This window comes from Mustela lutreola, chromosome 9 (genome assembly GCF_030435805.1).
Source record: "Mustela lutreola isolate mMusLut2 chromosome 9, mMusLut2.pri, whole genome shotgun sequence".
NCBI lineage: Eukaryota > Metazoa > Chordata > Mammalia > Carnivora > Mustelidae > Mustela > Mustela lutreola.
In genome coordinates, this window is record NC_081298.1 from 28,867,734 (window position 1) to 28,888,281 (window position 20,548).

Genomic DNA, 20,548 nt, shown 5'->3' on the forward strand with positions numbered 1-20,548 from the left:
AAATGCCAGCTGGTCAGAAGAGGGAGACAGTAAATCTCATCCCAAACCAGAGTTTCTGGAAGAGGTGGCCTTTGGAGCTAACGAGCTCCAGAAAGCATCTTGGACATCTGATTCTTCATAGGCTGGGGCACTTTCTTGCAGTGGAAGCCAGTGAGGCCAGAACTGTCCATTTCCTCTCCCTGCAGGTGACAGGTCCGGGAGGAGACCCTCACGGAAGCAGGCTCCCAGAGCCGAGGGTGCTGCAGCAGGCAGGCGTGGAGCTCAACCTGGCCAGAAGGAGCGGGCTGGGGGCAGCCCAAGGCCGGGGTCTCCCCGCAGGAAGCAGGCAGAGCGCAGGAGACACGGAGAGGAGCTGGGGGAGCAGGGGCGGAGCTCCACAGAGAGGACCTGTGAGGGGAGGAGGAAGAGAGATGGGAGGGCTTCCCTCAAGGAGCAGAGAGCTCCCCCAAAGAAGGAAAAGGAGGTGCCAAGAAAGGAGGAGATGTGGAAGCGGCCAAAGAAACACAGGTATGTTGTGATTCTGGTTCAGGTGCATTTTTTGACTGGCACCCTCCTCTCCTTTGGCCCTTCACCCTGCCCTGATGAAGGGCTGAGGTCTTCTCCACCGGTATAGGGGGGCTGCTTCTGTTCGTCCCTGCCTTGTCCACCGCCCTGCCTTCCCCATCTGGGGCAGAAATGGGATGAGGGTCTTGGTCATTCCAGGCAGATTAGCCCCTGGGCACTCTCAGAGCCAGTGCCCCCTGTCTGGCAGGTGTGAGTGGAAGCACTGGCGGGGGTGGGGAGGGTGGGTGTGTGTGACATGGCAGCCAGGTGGGACAAGATCCCAAGTCTCCTGAATTTCAGCTGGTGACTCACCACAGCTCCGGAAGAGGCACTGAGAGAAACTAACAAAATTGGATGCAGCAGTCATCCTAGGACTTAAGCACGCCATCTCCCCAGTCTGGACCTGTGTCCTCGTCTGTGATGTGTGGCATTGATCTAGAAGACCGTCGGGGATTCCAACAGCCCTGAAACTTGGGATTTGGGGGGAGGGGGTATTTGTTTTGTTTCCTTTGTCTCATTAGCACTGGCACACGGGGGTCTGTGGACTAAGCCAGCTTATAGAATCATCAAGTCAGGATTTGGTCCATTCTTTGCTATAAATTTTGATGGAACATCAACTTCTCCTGTCCTCCCTCTTTGACATTACTCACTTCTTGGGATGTTTTAAGAATCCGTCTTGATAATGGCTGGGGAGGCTTTTGAAATAGTTGAAGGAATTGAGGTTATGGTGAAAATGGTGTTCCTTCCCACAGGGCTCTAGACTCTTCTACCGAACCTCTTCGCCTTTACAGAGCGAACTGGGACCCTCAAAAGAGCCCACTGATTTCTTGTCACCATGCCAGCCATTCCTGGCTTGATTGGGGCTTTTTTCTACTGTCTAATGGTCTTTGGACATCAGCTAAAGGGGTAAAGGTGCCCTTAGCAATTGAAAGAGAATTTAAAGCACGCAGATTGGGCCCTGGAGTGTCCTGAACTTTACAGGGAGGCTGCCCTCCCCCTACCCGGAAACAGACCCCCAGTGTCTGGATGGCAGATGCAAAGTCAGGGTTACATTCTCAGCTAAGTGCTGTGACAGGTAGAGAGAGATGGAAAAGGCTCAGTCCTGTTTCCCAGGTGCTAACAGTCTGGCAGGGGAGAGAGGCCTTGGGCAGCAGTCATCACAAGACAAGGCAGAAAGCAATATGATCTGAGAAAGGAATTAACGAACTGCCTTCCTGGGGGGTGCTGGGACATCAGGGTTCCTCCATGGAAAAGGTAAGCTTTTCGGCTGGTCATGGAAGCCCAGGTGACATTTGAACAAGCAATGACTGAAGCTCCCCCCCTCCCCCAGGTTAAGGGAACCCCTGCGGAAAAACTCAAAGGCAGGTAATCATGGGGTGTGCCTGAGGTGTGACAAGACACTCCCATGCCCAAGTGTTCCCAGAAGTGAAGTGTCGGGCCCCTCCTCCCACCTCTGTCCTCTTCTGAGCTCCTCAGAAATTAAGACTCATAGAGGCTCCTGTAAATTGTTCTCTAAGTCGAGCCCACATCCTGGTGTTTCCATGTATGAAACTTGCTAAGAAGCAGCTGGGGCATAGCCTTTTCCTGTGCCCTCCTCACCTCGGGGTGGGGGTGGGGGGGCTGCTGTCCCTCCCAGAGTCACCGTGTCTGCGAGTGAAGGACGGTGTGAGAAGCACACACAAGAACTAGGATTTTGTGGCAGCTGAACACATCATCTTGTCTGTGAGATGCTGAGGCTGAGGCTCCTCACGTGGGGAGAAGGGCTCCTCACCTGGGGAGAAGGATTCCGGCTGGATGCTCCCTCCCCCTATGCTGTCCAGTACCATCCCTGTCAGCCCCGTGCTGAGCCCTTGAACTGTGGCCCACGCAGATCAAGACACTGCGTGAGAAAGGAATTTCTCATTTCCTTTCATTCTAATTCAGTGTTATTACTACAGAATTAACACAAGAGTTAGTGGATTTACTTAACCCGGAGAGATAGCTATAGCTTTGAAATCAATTTAACTTTGAAGCCGGCGCATTTCAAATCTCTAAAAAATAAAAAGGCAAACTGTTTTTGTCAATGCAGATGTAAATGTCAAAGGGGAATGGCATTTGGCTACTTGAGTCATTTGTTGGGAAACTTCTAAGTAGGTCTGAAACAACCTGGGTATGTAAATCCACCTTTTCAACTACAAATATTATGAAATCCAGATATGGATGAAATATGTTCAAGGAAAATTTAATGTCTGAATTGATATGCACAGTAGCTGTGGGATGAACACCAGATTTTGAAGACAGTACAAGAAGAATATAAAATTTCTCATTAATAATTTTTTATATTTGTTACATGTTAAAAATAACAATTTTTGACATATTGGAGTCAATGAAATGTATTATTAAAGCTAGCTTGCCCATCTCCTTTTGCCATTTTTTAAAAAATTTTATTTATTTATTTGACAGAGAGAGAGATCACAAGTAGGCAGAGAGGCAGGCAGAGAGAGAGAGGGCGAAGCAGGCTCCCTGCTGAACAGAGAGTCTGATGTGGGGCTCGATTCCAGGACCCTGAGATCACCAACCTGGGCTGAAGGCAGAGGCTCAACCCACTGAGCCACCCAGGCTCCCCTGCCTTTTTTTTTTTTTTTAAGAGATTTTACTGATTTATTTGAGAGAGTGAGAAAGAGTGAGCATGAGCAGGATGAGAGGCAGAGGGAGAAGCAGACTCCCTGTTGAGCAGGGAGCCCGATGGGGAGCTCAATCCCAGGACTCTGGGACCATGACCTGAGCCAAAGGCAGATGCTTAACGAATGAGCCCCCCAGGTGCCCCTTGCCATTTTAATATGGTTACTAGAAAATTTAAAATTATAACACGTGGCTCGGGTTACGTTTCTGTTGAGCAGCACTGTGCTCGAGTGTGGTGGGTGGGGAGGACTCAGAGAAATGGAGTCGGGGGAGGCCACCCTCCTGGTGTTTTGGGCTACAGGACAGAGCGCGGCCTCTTCAGATGGGCGGTGGGAGTCACTGAGGGCTTCTGCGCAGACGCAGGCCTCTGAGGGGAGATCAGTGCTGGGAAGGCCAGGGAACACAACCCACCTGCCTTGCCTGTGGGTTCCGCTCCATTCCACAGAGCACCTGAAGACACTTGCCGACTTTTCACTCTCCCCTGCTCTGCCCCTGCTCTACCTTCCAGATCACCCTCCTTGGCCTCCCGTGCCTCTGGAGTGGAGTCTCTCTCAGAGGAGGAACTGGCCCGGATCCTGGAGCAGGTTGAAGACAAGAAGAAGCTCATCGCCACCATGCGGAACAAGCCCTGGCCCATGGTGAAAAAGCTCAGGGAGCTCAGGTGAGCGAGGGGTGGTCAACCAGGGCCTCTGGAAGTCTAGAGGGCGCAAGCCCTTCCCATGGGCCCCAAACCCGGCTGCATGAGGACTTAACGGGAAGTGGGATTCACTCTCCCACTCTGCTTTGGTCCCTCCTCTCCCCAGCACAAGCACAGTGCCTGAGTGGGGTCTGTTAGAGCCCAGACAAACAGGAGTCGTTACTGCTAACAGAGGGCCTGTGGTTTGCCAGCACCAAGCAGGGTCTGGGGAGCGAGATGAGGATCATGGTGCTCTGGCCTAGAGCCAACCCTGCCACTCTGCCTGATGTCCCTTCTGTCCCGTGCCCCTTCACCTTCATGGCGAAGGTTCCTGCGCCTTCCTCACAACCCAACACAGACATGCCTTCCTTGGGGGACTCTCTGTGACCCTCCTCTGCCTCTGCAAGGTCAGAACTCCCTTCGTGTTCCTGAGGCACCCAGAACCTCTCCATGTGTAGCACACTCCCACTTACGTGTGGGGAGCAGAGACTGGGTCTGTCTCAGCTACTCCGGCAGCCTGAGGGCCTGACCCCGGGTCAAGCTCACCATCATGCTCCATGAATATTGTTCAGGCCTCCTCAGGCCCCAGCCCCCGACTCCTGTTTCCAGCCGGCCCTTCTCTGGCTTCCATACAAAGGCCAGCACGCCATACACGTTATGAACCTCATGTCTCATAAGGGCGAGAGTCACATTGCTTAACTTCTGGTTTTCTACTTAAAACAACAACAACAACAAAAAACCCATCCAACATTACCATTCCCCCCCCCCCCCCCCCGCAAGTGCTCTCTTGGCTTTTCTGTTGCAGGGCTGAGCAGGGAATGCTCCCTCTCCCCTTCCCTCTTTGTGAAGCCCTTTTCCCTCGCTCCTCTCACACATGCATTTCCCAGCGGCTCAAGTCAAATGCCTCATCCTCTACTGGGTAGAACAATCTGGCAGCTGTATTTGGACACATTGAGATTCATGGTTTGCCCCTCCGAGAGGCACCGCCCAGATGCTAGTTGCACAAACATGGGTCGGGCTTCTGGTAAACAGAGCTTACTCCATGCTAGCAAATGACCTCATTGTGTCCTACACAGTTGTGCGAAGAAAGGTGTCCCTGTGGTGCCCACCGGCCAGTGTGTCCCAACAGGACCTCTGTTGGAGGTGCTCTAAATCCATACTAATACTCCTGCCGCCAGCTACAGGTGGCCAGTAAGCTCTTGGAGAGTAGCAAGTGTGACTGAGACACGGATTTGGGGGTTTTATTTTAATTTATTTAAATTAAATCATCCCCTGTGGCTGGTAGCTACTGTTCTAGTGGCAGGGACAGCTCCCAGCGGTGGCTGTCTTCCCACTCAGCCTCTTTTCCTGAGACTCTTCTCCCTAGTCCCTCGGGGCCAGGTTCTTCTTCCTGCAGGGGGGCACAGAACAGCCATCTGTCACCCTTACGGGACCTCACCCCCACTCAGGTGTCACCTGAACACATCTTTTATTAACAGTGGAAAAAGAGCAACCGAGGTGCTTATGGAAATGAGATCTCCAGGCAGCTGGAAGTCACGGGGCCTGGGAGATTTCCTGAGGGCTGTCTAGCTGCCTGGAGGAGAAGTGTGACATCTCCTCCAGCCAGAGGACAGAGCTCCTGCTCTTGGGATGGTTGACAAATGGCTAAAGCCTGGGAAGCCAAACAGGCCCATGTGTTTCTCCTTGGAGCAGGGATCTTCAGCCAATGCTGGCCTCCTTCCCTCTACCCTCTCCCAAGACTCCTTATCTCCAGCTCAAGTCCAAGCCCAGAGAGCCTCTGAGTCCCCAAGCAAGCTGGTGCCTCTGCCTCAATCTTTGCTTTCTGCCAGCCTGGCTGATTCCCACATATCCTGCAGGACTGGGGCCAAGTGTCCCTTCTGCAGGGACACTCCCATCCTTTCTCAGCAGTAATGAAGAGTTCCTACCCAGTCTTGGGTGCCAAAAAGGAGCCAAATGAGGAGCATGGACTGCCATCTGGAAGAAACCAGACAGCACCCTTTCCTTTTCACCCACTGAAGCAGTGTCAGAGGATGCCTGCTAAAGCAGAAGATTTAAACAAGATCCAGAGTCTTATAATATCCACAGTGTCCAGGCTTCACCTGAAAATCACTCATCATACCAAGAACTAGGATGATCTCAAGCTGAATGATAAAAGACAACTAAAGATGCTAACACAAAGATGACATAGATGCTACAATTATCTGGCAAATTTTTAAAGAAACTGTCATAAAAGTGTTTCACTGAGCAATTATGAGAACATGAAACTAATGAAGAAGTAGAAAGTCTAAGAAAAGAAATAGAAGATGTAAAGAAAAACAACTAGAAATTTTAGAAGTAAAAAATAGAACAACTGAAATTTTTAAAAAATGAATGAGTGGGCTCAACAGCAGAATGAAGAACACAAAGAATCAATGAAACTGAAGGTAGAACAAGAGAAATTACCCAATCTAAACAATACAGAGAAAATAATCAGGGCGGGGGGGAATGAACAGAACCTCAGGGACATTTAGGACTGCAATAAATGTTGTAATATTAGTGTTTCTTCCATATCCCTTGCCCTGGATATGAGAGGGTCAGGAGGAGGAGTCCAAGAAAAGAGAAGAGAGAGGGTGGGGCTGAAAAAAACCTTCAAAGAAATAATGACTAAAAATTTTCAAATTTGGCAAGACTTACAGACTCAAGAAAACGAAAGAAACCCTACATGGAATGAACCCAAAGTAATCCATGTCAAGACACATCATAGTCAAACTTCTTACCAGCAGTCAGAGAGAAACAATGCATTTGCCTATAGGGGAAAACAATTAGAATTAAAGTAAATTTCTTATTAGAAGCCTGTCCTCTGGAGGACAGAGGAAGGTTACACAATTTTTCAAGTGCTAAATAAAAGAATTCTCAGCCCAGAATTCTATAGCCAGCAAAAATATCCTTTAAGAAGAAGAAGAAATTGGGACACCTGACTTTGCTCAAGTTGTGATCTGAGGGTCCTGGGATCAAGCCCAGCATCAAGCCCCAGATTCAGTGGTGAATCTGCTTACCCCATCCACCCCTCCCCCTGCTCACATTCTCTCTTTGTCTCTCTCTCAAATAAATAAATAAAATGTTTTTTTTAAAAAGTAAAAAGGAATCAAGACATCCTCAGATGAAGGAAACATAAAAGAATTTGTTACCAGCAAACCAACCCTAAAAGAATGGCTAAATTCTCTAAATAAAAAAGAAATGATAAAACAAAGACTCTTGGAACATCAGGAAGGAAGAACATGGTAAGAGCTAAAATATTGGAAACTGTCATAGATTTTCCTTCTCCCTGTGAGTATATAAAATTATGTTTAACGATTGAAGAAAAAATATAACAACATCTAATGTAGTTCTCAATGAATGTAGAGAAAATATCTAAGACAATTATAAATGAGAGGGTAAAGGGACATAAGGAACACATATACATTTTACATTACATATCACATTGTATAGTAATATGTAGGAACAATTAGAGCAACTACTGAAAAGACCATACAAAGAGATAACACTGAAAAGCATCATAGATAAACCAAAATGGAATCCTAAAAAATGTTGAAGTAACTTGCAGGAAAAAGGATTAGAGAAATGAAAAACAGAAAGAATAAACAAATAAACAAAAGTAAAACAGTAGGTTTAAATCTTTTTTTAAGATTTTATTTATTAATTTGACAGAGAGAGAGATCACAAGTAGGCAGAGAGGCAGGCAGAGAGAAAGGGGGAAGCAGGCTCCCTGCTGAGCAGAGAGCCCGATGCGGGGCTCGATCCCAGGACCCTGAGATCCTGACCTGAGCCAAAGGTAGAGGTTTAACCCACTGAGCCACCCATGTGCCCCATTTAGGTTTAAATCTTAACATATCAATAACTACATTAAATGTAAGTGGTCTAAATATGCCAGTTAAAAGACAGACTGGCAGAGTAATTTTATTTTTTTTAAAGATATTATTTATTTATTTGACAGGGCGAGATCACAAGTAGGCAGAGAGGCAGGCAGAGAGGGGGGGGGGAAGCAGGCTCCCTGCTGAGCAGAGAGCCTGATGTGGGGCTCGATTCCAGGATGCTGGGATCATGACCTGAGCTAAAGACAGAGGCTTTAACCCACTGAGCCACCCTGGCAGAGTAATTTTAAAAATGACTTAACTGCATATGGTCTGTAAGAAACTTTTTTTAAAAAAATTTTATTTATTTATCTGACAGAGATAGACACAGGTAGAGAGGGAACACAAGCAGGGGAAATGGGAGAGGGAGAAGCAGGTTCCCCACTGAGGAGGGAGCCTGACGCAGGACTGGATTCCAGGACCCTGGGATCATGACCTGAGTTGAAGGCAGACACCTAACCAACTGAACCACCCAGGCACCCCAAGAAATTCACTTTAAATATTATGATATATATAGATTGAGAATATAAAGATGACCAAAAAATATATGCCATGCAAACGTTAACCAAAATAAAGTAGTAGATGAGGCAGTGTAAATATCAAATAAAGTCAACTTCAGAGTAAAGGAAATTAACAGGGACATAAAGGAATATTATAGAGTGATAAAAGTGTCAATCCATTAAGACAAAGACATAGCAAACCTAAATGTGGGGGAGCACCAAGTGGTTTGGGTTCTGCAGTGTAGTATCTAGGGATGTGTAAACTTAGCAGTTTAAAATAGTAATGAATATTTACTGCCTTGTATGGGCCAGAAGTTCAGGAGCAGCTTAACTGGGCAGTTCCATCTTGGAGTCTCTCACAAGGTTGGGTCAGGATGTTGGACAGGACTGCTGTCATCTGAAGGCTTGACCGGGGCTGGTAGTTGTTAGAAATAGGCCTCAGTTTCTCTCCATAGGCTGCTTGAATTTCCTCATGACATGGAAGCTGGCTTCCCTCAGAAGAAGAGGAAGTCACAATTACCCTTTATTGTCCTAGTCTCAGAAGTCATAAATAGTCACTTCTACCACTTTCTGTTCATTGGAGACAATTCACTATGTCTGGACCACATTCAAGGGGAGGAGAATTTGGTTCTCCATTTTTATTTATTTATTTATTTATTTATTTATTTATTTAAAGATTTTATTTATTTATTTGAGAGAGAGTGCAAGGGAGGAGCAGAGGGAGAAGGACAAGCAGAATCCAAGCTGAGTGAGAAGCCTGATACGGGGCTCAGCCCCATGACCTGAGACAAAATCAAGAGTCGGACATTTAACCAACTGAGAGCCCCAGGAACCCCCAGTTCTCCATTTTAAAGGGAAGAATAACAATTTGCTACCATATTTTATACCACCATCCATGGAAGCCAGGCATTCTTGGTTAACCTCCACTGCCCTTGGACACAGATCCTCACCTGGCCCATCCAAATTTCTACTTAGCACGAGTTCAGCATTTATTTGATTCTTGTCTCCACAACTAAAATTGGAAATTGCCTGGGGACCAAGGGAGGCCCCAAACCAGCATGGCCCAGACCACCTTCAACCTCTGGCCACCCCCAACCCCTAGCCATCTCCTTTTGGCCATCAGGGCTTCCCTCCTACTTCCTTGAGATCCATGCCCCTAAACTCTTCCTCAAAACAACAGCTCCCTCCTCTCTTTGCCTTTTCACTGCATTTACCACATACCATCTGGTCTGAGGAAAAAAGGGAGACAAGTTTGCAGAAGTTCCCTCTTCAAAGGACACTTGGTGACAAGGAAGGGACAGAAGTAAGATTTACAACAATCGAGAAGTACAGGACAGGAGCCTATGTTTCTATAAACCAAATCCTCTCTGGTAAAGAAGAACGGGACAGTCTGGATTATAGGTAATGTGTTTAAAAAGGAGTTTTCTGCAAAAAGTTGTTACTATTTATGTATTTTTACTATATCCAGAAAAGCTCACTGTGTCCACCAAAATTCTTAAACCAGGTGGGCTCTTCATAGTGAACAATCCCTGGAGTTTGCACCCACTGCCGGGCATGGCCTTCTGATCTCCTGAGCACTGTCTGGGGGTCTAGACACAGAGTCTGGATCTCAAGAAGAAAAGTATTTGCTGCTGGGCCCAACAGCTCAGGAACATGAGCTGGCTCTTACTTTGGGAAGTTTCACTTAAAGTCCCCAAATCTTAAAATCTGGCACATTTAAGGATTTATTTATTTATTCTAGAACGAGATACTGCGGAGAAGGGCAGAGGAAGAAAATCTCCAAGCAGACTCCCTACTGAGCACGGAGTCCAACCAGTTGGGGCTTGATCCTATGGCCCACAAGATCATGACTTGAGCCCAAGCTGAGAGTCGGAAGCTCGACTGATGGAGCCACCCAGGCACCCCAAAAGCTGGTGCATTTAAACTCACAAACTCCAAGTGCTTAGGAGCCTCTGCTCACTTGTCAAATACAGGAAGAGAACAAAAATACAAATTTCATGAAAACATGTTTTTGTGTTGTGCCTAGTTGGTAGCCACAGATAGCTAACTGCCAGTACATGTCCTGCCTGGGGGGAAACAAGAAGCTGATCCCATTAAGGATCCTTAATCCCCTACAGACCAGCTTTTGACCTTGGGGTTCGGAAGCTAAACAGTCAGCCTCATCAATATGGAGACATCGGAATAAAACCAGCTTCAGGATTAACCTGAGGTTAGAATGTGACTTTGACTTTGATCTGCCTGCAGTCGCTCTTTGGAGGTGGGATAGGGATTGTGTAGCATACAGCGAGGGCTGTAGCAATAGCCGCCAAACACACAGCTCCATGACGCCTTCCCCCACAGCCCCAGAGCCACCCTGAAATGGACTTCATTTCTCATCCATTTGTGGTGCTCTATCCAGGGGCTGATGAAAAACTGGCTTTCTGCGGTCTGCGAAGGAGGGGGTCTGATTTGCAGCATTTGCTGATTTCCACCGTCTGAACACTCCCAGTGGCTAATTTCAAGCTACCAACAGTTTAACAGCCAGGTGGCCAAGTTCCTGAATATTTAACATCGGGTTCTCAGGAGCCATTCTCACTGGCCCCAGCACACCCCCCCAGAATACCTAATAGACAAACTGATGCATGTTGTTTTCATCCAACCTTCCTGGGTTATGCAGTCCCTCATTCAACATTCATGCAGTCCACAAATGTCTCCTGAATGCTGTATTCATTCTCCTTTTCTTTACTGAAGTATAATTGACATACAATATTATATTCATTTCAGGTGTGCAACAGCATGATTCGAGGTATGCATACACCACGCAACGCTCACCACTATAAGCCTAGCTACCATCTGTCACCATACAATGTTATTAGTATTATTGGCTATCATCCCTAGGCTGTACTTTGCCTCCCCATGACTTAGTTATTTTGTAACTGGAGCTTTTTAAAATTTAATTTTATTTTTTTCAGTGTTCCAAGATTCATTGTTTATGCATCACACCCAGTGCTCCATGCAATACATGCCCCCCTTAATACTCACCACCAGACTCACCCAACCCCCACCTCCTCCCCTCTCAAACCCTCAGTTTGTTTCTCAGAGTCCACAGTCTCTCATGCTTCGTCTCCCCCTCTGATTTCCCCCAACTCACTTTTCCTTTCCTTCTCCTAATGTCCTCTACATTATTCCCTATGCTCCACAAGTAAGTGAAACCATATGATAATTGACTTTCTCTGCTTGACTTAATTCACTCAGCATAATCTCCTCTAGTCCTGTCGATTATAACTGGAATTTTTTACCCTTTCATCTCCTTTCCCCTGTTTTGCCATGTCTGTTTCTATTGCTGCTACAACACACTGCCACAGTGCAACTGTTTGAGCTGCTACTCCCCTATCTACCAGCTCACAGCGCTGCTGGCCACAAGTCCAGCACGACACAGCTGCATTCTCTCTCTGCACAGGGTCTCACCTGGCTAAAATCAAGGTATTAGCAGGGCTGAAGTTCCCATGTGGGGCTAGAGGTCTTCTTCCAAGCTTGCTGGGTTTTGGCAGAAATCCATTCCTTCTCTTGCTTACCGTGTGGCTTCCTCTCCAGGGGTCCCAGCAACAGAGGGTGGAGAATTCTCTTGCTTCTAATTTCTCTGACTTTTCCTTTTGCTACATCTCTCTCTCTGACTCTCTGCCTTCTTCTCTGTTTAGGGGCTCATGTGATTCTTCTGGGCCCTTCCCAAGAATCCAGGATAATATATTTTAAATTCCAGAATTTTAATTATGTCTGCCAAGTCCCTTTTGCCATTCATGGGCATGCCACCAGGGGGCTACCCTACCCTCATGGGGGCCCAAATTCTGCCTATGGGTGCCTACCATGTACTAAGCACTCATCTTAGTATTTGGGAAACTTCAGTGAATGAAACAGACAAAGAGTCCTGCCTTCACAGAGCTTACATTCTAACTAGGAGTATAAAAACCCTTCAGATTTCTTTTGGTTTGGTATTAATTGCAGTTCTGCCTCTACCCATGCCTCCTTTTTTTTTTTTTTTTTTCCTAACCAGGGAGGCCCAAGAGTTTGTGGAGAAGTATGAAGGAGCCTTGGGAAAGGGGAAAGGCAAGCGAATCTACGCCTGTAAGATGCTGGTCGCTAAGGTGGGTGGCACAGAGACAGCCAAACCCTCAGAAGTGTTTGCTCAGCCTCTGAACCTGGGTGACCATCACAGGCCCTTGCCTCTTCATTTCTGTCTAGTTCCCCCAGAATCCCCCCACTGAGAGGTCCGGCTGACTAGCCGATTTGTCCAGGAGTGGAGACTGTTTGTTGTCAGTTTCTCTACATTTATCTGTAAGGGCTTCGGTGTATCTGAGATTCATTTCCTCTCCAGTGAAGAACTATAAACTCACAAAACGGATGAGGTGAAAGGACTGAGATCTTATTTCCCAAGCCCCAAATCCGGACACACTGTTTGATGCCCACAGCCCCGAGGGACTGTCAGATGGTGGCCAAGTGATCAGCTAACTGGCAGGCTGTCCCCAGGGGCCTCCCTTGGCAATGTTCATTACCCAACTTGGCCCTCAGCCTTGCAAGTCTATATTCTGTACTGATATTATCAGCACCCGACAGGGGATCCATCCCTCGGGGTTGGGGGGATCACATTAATAAAGCTTCTGAGACTGATAGGTAAAACCAGGTGCTGGATTATTAATTTACAAGAAAAAATAACCATGAGAGAACTTGAAATATGAAGAATTCACATCAGCAGTGCCTTTTTTTTTTTTTTTTGATAATAGAGTTACTTTATGTGGGTAGCTAACCATAATCTTAATTTCAATCTTTTAACTTGCAACCACAAATCATTACCATAGAAATCAAAATACTCACAGCCCAGGTGATGGGCAGTTTTCCTTATAGACAGACTTAAATAGAAAGCCAATAAACCACCAAAGATGAATTTTGAGCGTGGAATCAGAGCTAGGGAAGGTAGGTAAAGCAGTGGAGCTAGAATGCCCAATGCTAGTCTCCATACCCCTTCCTGTTGTAGGGAGTGCTTTGCCATTGTTATCAACCAGGCTTCTGCTTACACACTCCTCTTCTCTATTGCACCTGTGACCACCGTCGTTTTCGACAGGTGCTTCCTTCCTTGTATAGCAATCATCCCATCAGGATACATTCAAAGCCTATAGGTCTGGAAACGCATCTGATCCCTTCAGATAAATGTTCCTTTTGAGCCTTTAGTGACTTACATGGGAAACCCCACTTCCTTTACAAACAAGTCTTTAGGGGGACTTTATTATAATAGAAACTGATCCTAGGGTCTTCTCCCCACTACTTCTTTGTCTGCTGTTTTCTATGAGTTTTTTTTTTTTTTTAATTCCAAATAGATGTATTTCCAGGGAGTATGGTTGTTGGAAGAGCAACCCTCTTGAGAGCTGACAAATTTTCACCCAGTCAGCAGACAGACAGCTACTCAGGTTTCCAGCTGGTACCAACTCTGAATGTTGGTGCTGAGAACAGATCTTGGAAAGAAGCAAAACACCTAACTTCTTTCAGAAAAACAGAAACAAGAACCAGAAAAACAGTCCGTTGTTTTCACCAGGAGAAGAATGGAAGCCATGGGTCGAGGTCCTACCAATTCCAGCACCACAAAGGTTGAACAAAGTTCTTATCAGATTTATGCACTTGGCTATCTGCCAAATGTGGACGTAAGCCTTGTGAGATTTTTCCCTCCTTTGAATGTTTAAGAATTAAAAAGAAAAAAAAAATGTTGCGCCAGAGGTTGCTAACCCAATTTGATCCCCTAAACCAGAAGTATATACAGAATTCCTAAGTTCACATATACACTGTCCAAACATGAAATTTTATCAGCAAATACAAGGCACTGTGCCAGGCCGGCTTCTCTCTTGCCCCACTCTTGACTTTGGTGTTGAGTGTCAGCATCAACATGTTCCTGCAGTGTGTTCCTCCAGGCCCCAAGGCAGGATGTTAATGTACTGAGTGTATTACCTGTTTAATTTCAGAAGTGGGTCAAGTTTAAGAGAGACTTCCATAACTTCAAGACTCAATGTATACCCTGGGAAATGAAGATCAAGGACATTGAAAGTGAGTATTTTGGTGTAACTGTGTTGAGCTGGTTTCCTAACGAGTTTTCCAAGGGCTTGGATTGTGTTCTTGACCAGCTGATCAGGTTATTCCACAGGACCTGTGGTCTTAGAAAACAGGATGGCCTTTGAGCGAGTCAGACCCAGATTTAAATCCTGTTTCTTCATTTTCTTATTGCAGGAGCGCAGGTAAATGGGTTAGCCCGTCAGAGCCCCCAGGTTATTTATCTGGAACATCCGTTCCACAGACCGACATGAAAACAGAATCCATCACACACATGAAGAGCTCGGTCATGCTATCTTCCTCCTTCCACAACATTTAAACCCTGCTGCCTTTCCTTATGCCAGGTCACTTTGGTTCTTCTGTGGCATCATATTTCATCTTTCTCCGATGGATGTATGGAGTTAACCTCGTCCTTTTTGGCTTAATATTTGGTCTAGTTATCATCCCAGAGGTAAGACAAGAGCTTCCTAGATCTCTAGAGAGTGTGGAGGCTTATCATGACCACCATCCTCATTTATATTAATCAAATACTCTCCGTTTTACAAAAAATCAGTCATTCATTTTAAGTTCTCTACTCCCATCCATTGCCTGGATAGCTTAGGACAAAAAAATGGAACCAAAATACTTGTGTTCCTTTTTTTTTTTTTTTTTCTCAAAGTGTTCAGCTTTATTGAGGGCATGGGATGTCTATAGATAAGGTCTGGAATCAGCCTGGAAGGGCAGTGACCCAATGGGCAGCCAGGGAAGGCATTTCCATGACTTGGGTTTTCTCGAAAGTGTGACTCTCAGCTCCACCACACCCAATGCCTTTGAGTCCAAACATGGCGTCATAAGAGGGATGATTGTAATAGGGCTTACCTTCATGCTCAGCAAGGCTCCCTGACATCAGCGTCTTTCCACATTTCTCACACATCGTCCCCCAAGGCTGATGCCAGTCCTTCCCCAGAGAGCTCACCTGCTCAGCTGGCCCCATGGCCCACCCAAGGTCTCAGTGGGTCCTTGTGCCCCATGGGTGGAGAGGGGCACCTCCAGTCCCCTAGGCCAATCCAACCAAACAAATGAGGGGTGGGTTCAAGATACTTGTGTTTCTAAATTAAGACATGGACCCTACATTTTTCTGTCTTTTGTTTTACTTTAAGATTAGTGGAGAATTAACATCTTAGTAAGTTTTTTTCTTTACCCTGAAAAAAAAGAGAGAGAGAGAATGCATTGTGTCATAAGTTACTGAAAAAAAAAAAAACAAAACCTGCATTTAAAGTTTATTCCTCACTATTCTCCCAGATATAATCTTATACAGATGTATGTGCGTACCTACTTATAGATGAGTAACTGAGAGACAGGAAAGGAATAAGCAACTTGTACAAAGTCACACAGTAAGTTTGTAGTAAATGAGATCCAGGTCTCCAGAGTGTTGGCCTGGGATCTTTTCCAAGGGAAATCTGACAAATTAGAAGACTTCTGGGCAGAACACTGTCAAGCATTACAGGACCAAAATACAACGGAATACACAGGAGGCTATGTTCTTGGAAGGGAAAACTTAATATTGTAAAATAAAAAAGTTAATCCCTCCTAAATCAATATGTAAACTTCATACAATTCTGATTTTTTTAGAATTAAAGATGCAAATACAGGCATATATATTAGGTTATTAATAACATAATCATGTACACGTGAAGAACTGGCAATATTCTAATATCCAACAATAGGTTATTTGTTAAGTAAATTTATAGTAGATAGATGGGATTAAATATTCTGAAGTCATTTTATTCAGAGACATACCATATGCTATAGAGAATTGAGAATTAAGCTAAATAACCAGACTAAAATATAGATAAAACTCAGAAACAACCGTAAGGAAATCTATGATTATCTAACAATCATTATCTTTGGGATATGGTGGTGATAGGGACTTTTTTAAAGATGTATTTATTATCAGGGCACCTGGATAGCTCAGTGGGTTAAGCCTCTACCTTCAACTCAGGTCCCAATCTTAGGGTCCTGGGATCAAACCCCTCATCGTGCTCTCTGCTCAGCAGGGGGCCTGCTTCCCCCTCTCTCTCTCTCTGCCTACTTGTGATCTCTCTCTCTGTCAAATAAATAAATAAAATCTTTTTTTAAATGTATTATTTATTTATTTATTTATTTGAGAGCGAGCAAGCACAAGCAGGAGGGGACAGAGAGAAAGGGAGAGAGAATCTCAAGCAGACTCCATGATGAACGCAGAGCTGGATTTGGGGCTCCATCTCAGGACCCTGAGATCACGACCTGAGCCAAGACCAAGAGTAAGATGTTTAAGTGACTAAGCCACCCAGGCGCTCCAGTGATGGGGAATTTTTTAAAATGCCCTCTGTACTTTTTCACATTTTCTACAATGAGTATGTGATAGTTCTACACCAGGAAAGGGATTAATATTCTCTAAAGAAGAAAGTGGGGTGTGTCCTGCTCTGAGAAGGGAGATATTTAACCCAGTATATTAATGTCTCCATGTGTTTGCATTTTCTCCACTCATCATGCTGTCATTCTGTCCCTACACAAGGTACTGATGGGCGTGCCCTATGGCAGCATTCCCAGGAAGACAGTGCCTCGGGCTGAGGAAGAAAAAGCCATGGATTTTTCTGTCCTTTGGGATTTTGAGGTACCAACACTAACATGCCAATGCCTTTCTACTATGTGATTGTAAGACCTAAAGTTTGCATGGATAAGTGTGAAATAATGCGTTTAGTCATTGGAAAACCAGTGCTTAACTCAAATGAGATCTCCACTATGCAAATGAGCTAGCCAACCCTGTCCTCCTAAGATCCTTTCATAGGTCCTTCCTGCAGCCACACACTGCTCCTCTCTCTCTCTGCCAGATCCATGTAAGTGATCCTACAGGACAGATTTCTCTTCCCATACCCACAGGAAGACTCCAGGGCTATCACCAGCTCAGCTGTTCCCAAGCTTCACATGGCATCCTCAAATTCAACATCTATCCAGCCAAACCCACATTGCGTTTTCCCATCTCCTTTATTGGAACCACCATTCACCCAGTCGTTCAAGTGTGAGACCTGAAAGTCATCCTACACTTTTCCCTCTTCCTCACTACCACCTCCCCCCCACCACACACAACAAGCCAACCACTAACTCTATCTTAATTCAGTCCCCCTTTCTCTATGCCTCTTACCTCTTCTTTGGATAATGTCCACACCATACCAGGACCATGTCAAGAATCTTCTACCTCTGCTTCCTGCTTTGACTTGGCTCCTAAAATCTCCATTTGCTCTGCTGTCAGAGTGATCTTTTTGAAAGGCAAACCTGACCCTGTCACTCCCCTACCTTGGATATCCATTTATTCCCATTCCTAAAGGGAATAAAATCCAATGTTTTAAATCAGGTTTATAAAAGAACTGTTCACCACTTGGCTGATCCTCCCTTTCCAGCTCCATTTCTGTCTCAGAACTCATACTTTAATTTCCAATTTTTATCAAGTTTGGGGGAAGTCCCTGAACACATCACATACTAGTGCCTCCTACTTTTGCTCAGGACATGGCCTGGAATACCCCTTCCTCCTTTTGAGTCTCCTCACCTCTATGCCTTTGTGGAGCTCTGTCTGCAACTCCAAAGAGTTCCTAAGGCTGGGAGGTTCAGGCAACAGGTCATTGCTGCTGCTTCATTCTCATAGTCAGGTTCAAGTTCAGGTCAGGTTCATACTTCTCAGGTACGTGTGGTAGTGTGTTGGAGTATTTTTCCAAGCCATTCAGAATAAGGGTGTTCCAAACAACTACTACATTTCTATAGTACTAAGTATTATATACTACTACTACTGGATACTACCACTAAGGATTTCCTTTATTCTTTATTTCACTCAAGGACCCCTAAGGAAACATACTAGCTGCCCAAAACAAACTGAATTTGTTCAACAATAATCCTCCGTTTTGTTGTTGCTGTTGTTGTTGTTACCAATGGTAAAAATTTTTTTCTTTTTTTTTTTTAATGTGTTTTTAAAAAAATAATCTCTACACCCAACATTGGGCTCAAACTCACAACCCCAAGATCAAGAGTTGTGTGCCCCACCTACTGAGCCAGCCAGGTGGCCCTTAAATTATATTTTTCAAGCTAAAATTAAAGCTTTGGAAAACTTATATCCATCACCATCACAGTGGCAGTTTCTTAATGGTTAGATGCTTTTCTGATGAGATCAATGAAGATATTAACATGTGATTTTTTACATGTGTACAAAGTGCCTCAACATTTGGCAGATTTTTATAACTCAGGGAACCATTATTTTCCACTTGACCAATCCATGATCTTACGGAATTATGTGTGGGTAAAAGATCCCACATCTTGATAGTACAAGATAGAGCAATTAAGCTTTAAAAACTTCAAATCTTGAGATAATTTTAGACTTACAGAAGAGTTGCCTAAATAGTACAGAGATTCCCCCACACACAAAAAATAGTATAGAGTTTTCGTATACCCTTCACCTGGCTTCACTTTATGATAACGTCTTATCTACCCATAGAACAATTTAAGAAATTAACCCTGGTATAATATTATTAACTAAAGTGTAGAATTGATTTGGATTTCATCAAGTTTTTCACTAATATTCCTTTTCTATTCCAGGACCAAATTCAAAATCATACATTGTATTTGTCCTCTCTCCTTAGTCTCCTCCAAATCTGTGACAGTTCTCTTTCAGTGCCCTTGACACTTTTGAGGAGAACTGGTCAGTTGTTTTGGAAAATGTCCCTCAATTTGGGTTTATTTGATGTTCCCTCATGATTGTAGTGAGATCATACATTATTGGGAAGGTTGCCACAGAGGTAATGTGCCCTTCTCAGGGTGGCAAATTGGGGTTATACTATGTTGATACATGTTATGATGGGCAACATTGTGACCACTTGGGTAAAGTCGTGTCTGTCAGGATTCCCTATGGCAAAGTTAATATTTTTCTCCTTTCAATTACTCAGTATTTTGGGGATTGCGATGGAGTTTAATGTAACAAGATATGAAAAGCTTAATATGGGATTCAGGTTCCACATTACAACTAATATTTAAGTGATGACTATTTATTTATTGAGTTTAGGTATCATATCAAAGAAGAAACAACCTTAAGTACATGAAAAGATTGTTAAGATTTGCCTTCCCTTTCCAAATACATACCTGTGTGAGGCCAGAATAATCTCGTTTAACTTCAGCAAAGACATACAAGAAATGCTAAAATTCCAAGCTAGTATCACACCTGAAAAGTATACTGATTATACCTAAAGCCAATTATACCTAAAAGCCAAAACAAAACAAAACTTGAGGTTTAGATTAGACTGTAAGCCCTGTAAAGGTATGGTTTTCTTTTTAAGTTTCATACTGAGAAAGTTCACAGACTCCAGCCTACTTCCAGAGTGTGACATTAAGACCCTGGAAATGTGAGGGGAAAGAATTTGGAGCTCTTCTTGCATGCATGCGCACAGGCACACACACACACACACACACACACACACACACACACACACACTGTATCCGCAATGTTAGCAAAGCTGTCCTCCTTGTTTTGTATCTGTATGCATTCTGGGTAATAGAGAACAAAGAGAATGAAGGGGAGATGCAGAGACATGGATAGACTCTGGAGAAACTGGGGGAATTTGAAGGAAGAGTAAGGATGCCCAGAATTCCTCCTTTCACCTCTCAGATTCCCATTAAACCCTAAGAAAGAAATCCCAGTAGAATGAAAGTGTCTGGAGACCATCTGCACTAAGCTTACAAACCCAGAACATTTGGACCTATCCCACAGGGTTACATCAAGTATTCTGCTCTCTTCTACGGCTACTACAACAACCAGAGGACTATTGGGTGGCTGAGGTACAGGTTACCCATGGCATACTTTATGGTGGGGGTCAGCGTGTTCGGCTATAGCCTGATGATTGTCATTAGATCGTAAGTATGACTGTCTCTTTTACAGGCTTTTCATTTTCTTCACACAAACAACCCACTCCCATGGCCACTCTGTGCCTCCTTACCTTCTTATGGGGATTTAGAAAGAAAACAAGGAGACATATAAAGCAGATATGGATTGTCATATGTGATATAAAAGATATAAACAGGATAATAAGGGAAGTTTTCAGAAAAGGGGTAAAACACCTTTACATGATGCTGAGAACGGCCAGTCACCTTGAAAGTCTGGGGCACAGCATTTTACACAAAGGAAGAGCATGTGCAAAGGCCCTGAGGCAGCA

General features: G+C 44.7%; 1 protein-coding gene across 1 annotated transcript in view; it reads left to right on the forward strand.

Annotated features, from left to right (window-relative positions):
* Positions 1 to 20,548, forward strand: part of TMC2 (transmembrane channel like 2) — a 62,584-nt gene that overhangs the window by 12,030 nt on the left and 30,006 nt on the right. The window contains exons 2-8 of the mRNA XM_059134342.1: positions 186 to 507; positions 3,713 to 3,865; positions 12,301 to 12,391; positions 14,255 to 14,336; positions 14,684 to 14,790; positions 16,876 to 16,974; positions 20,107 to 20,249. Of these exons, the coding sequence (XP_058990325.1) occupies positions 186 to 507; positions 3,713 to 3,865; positions 12,301 to 12,391; positions 14,255 to 14,336; positions 14,684 to 14,790; positions 16,876 to 16,974; positions 20,107 to 20,249 (997 nt within the window). The remainder of the gene's footprint in view (positions 1 to 185; positions 508 to 3,712; positions 3,866 to 12,300; positions 12,392 to 14,254; positions 14,337 to 14,683; positions 14,791 to 16,875; positions 16,975 to 20,106; positions 20,250 to 20,548) is intronic.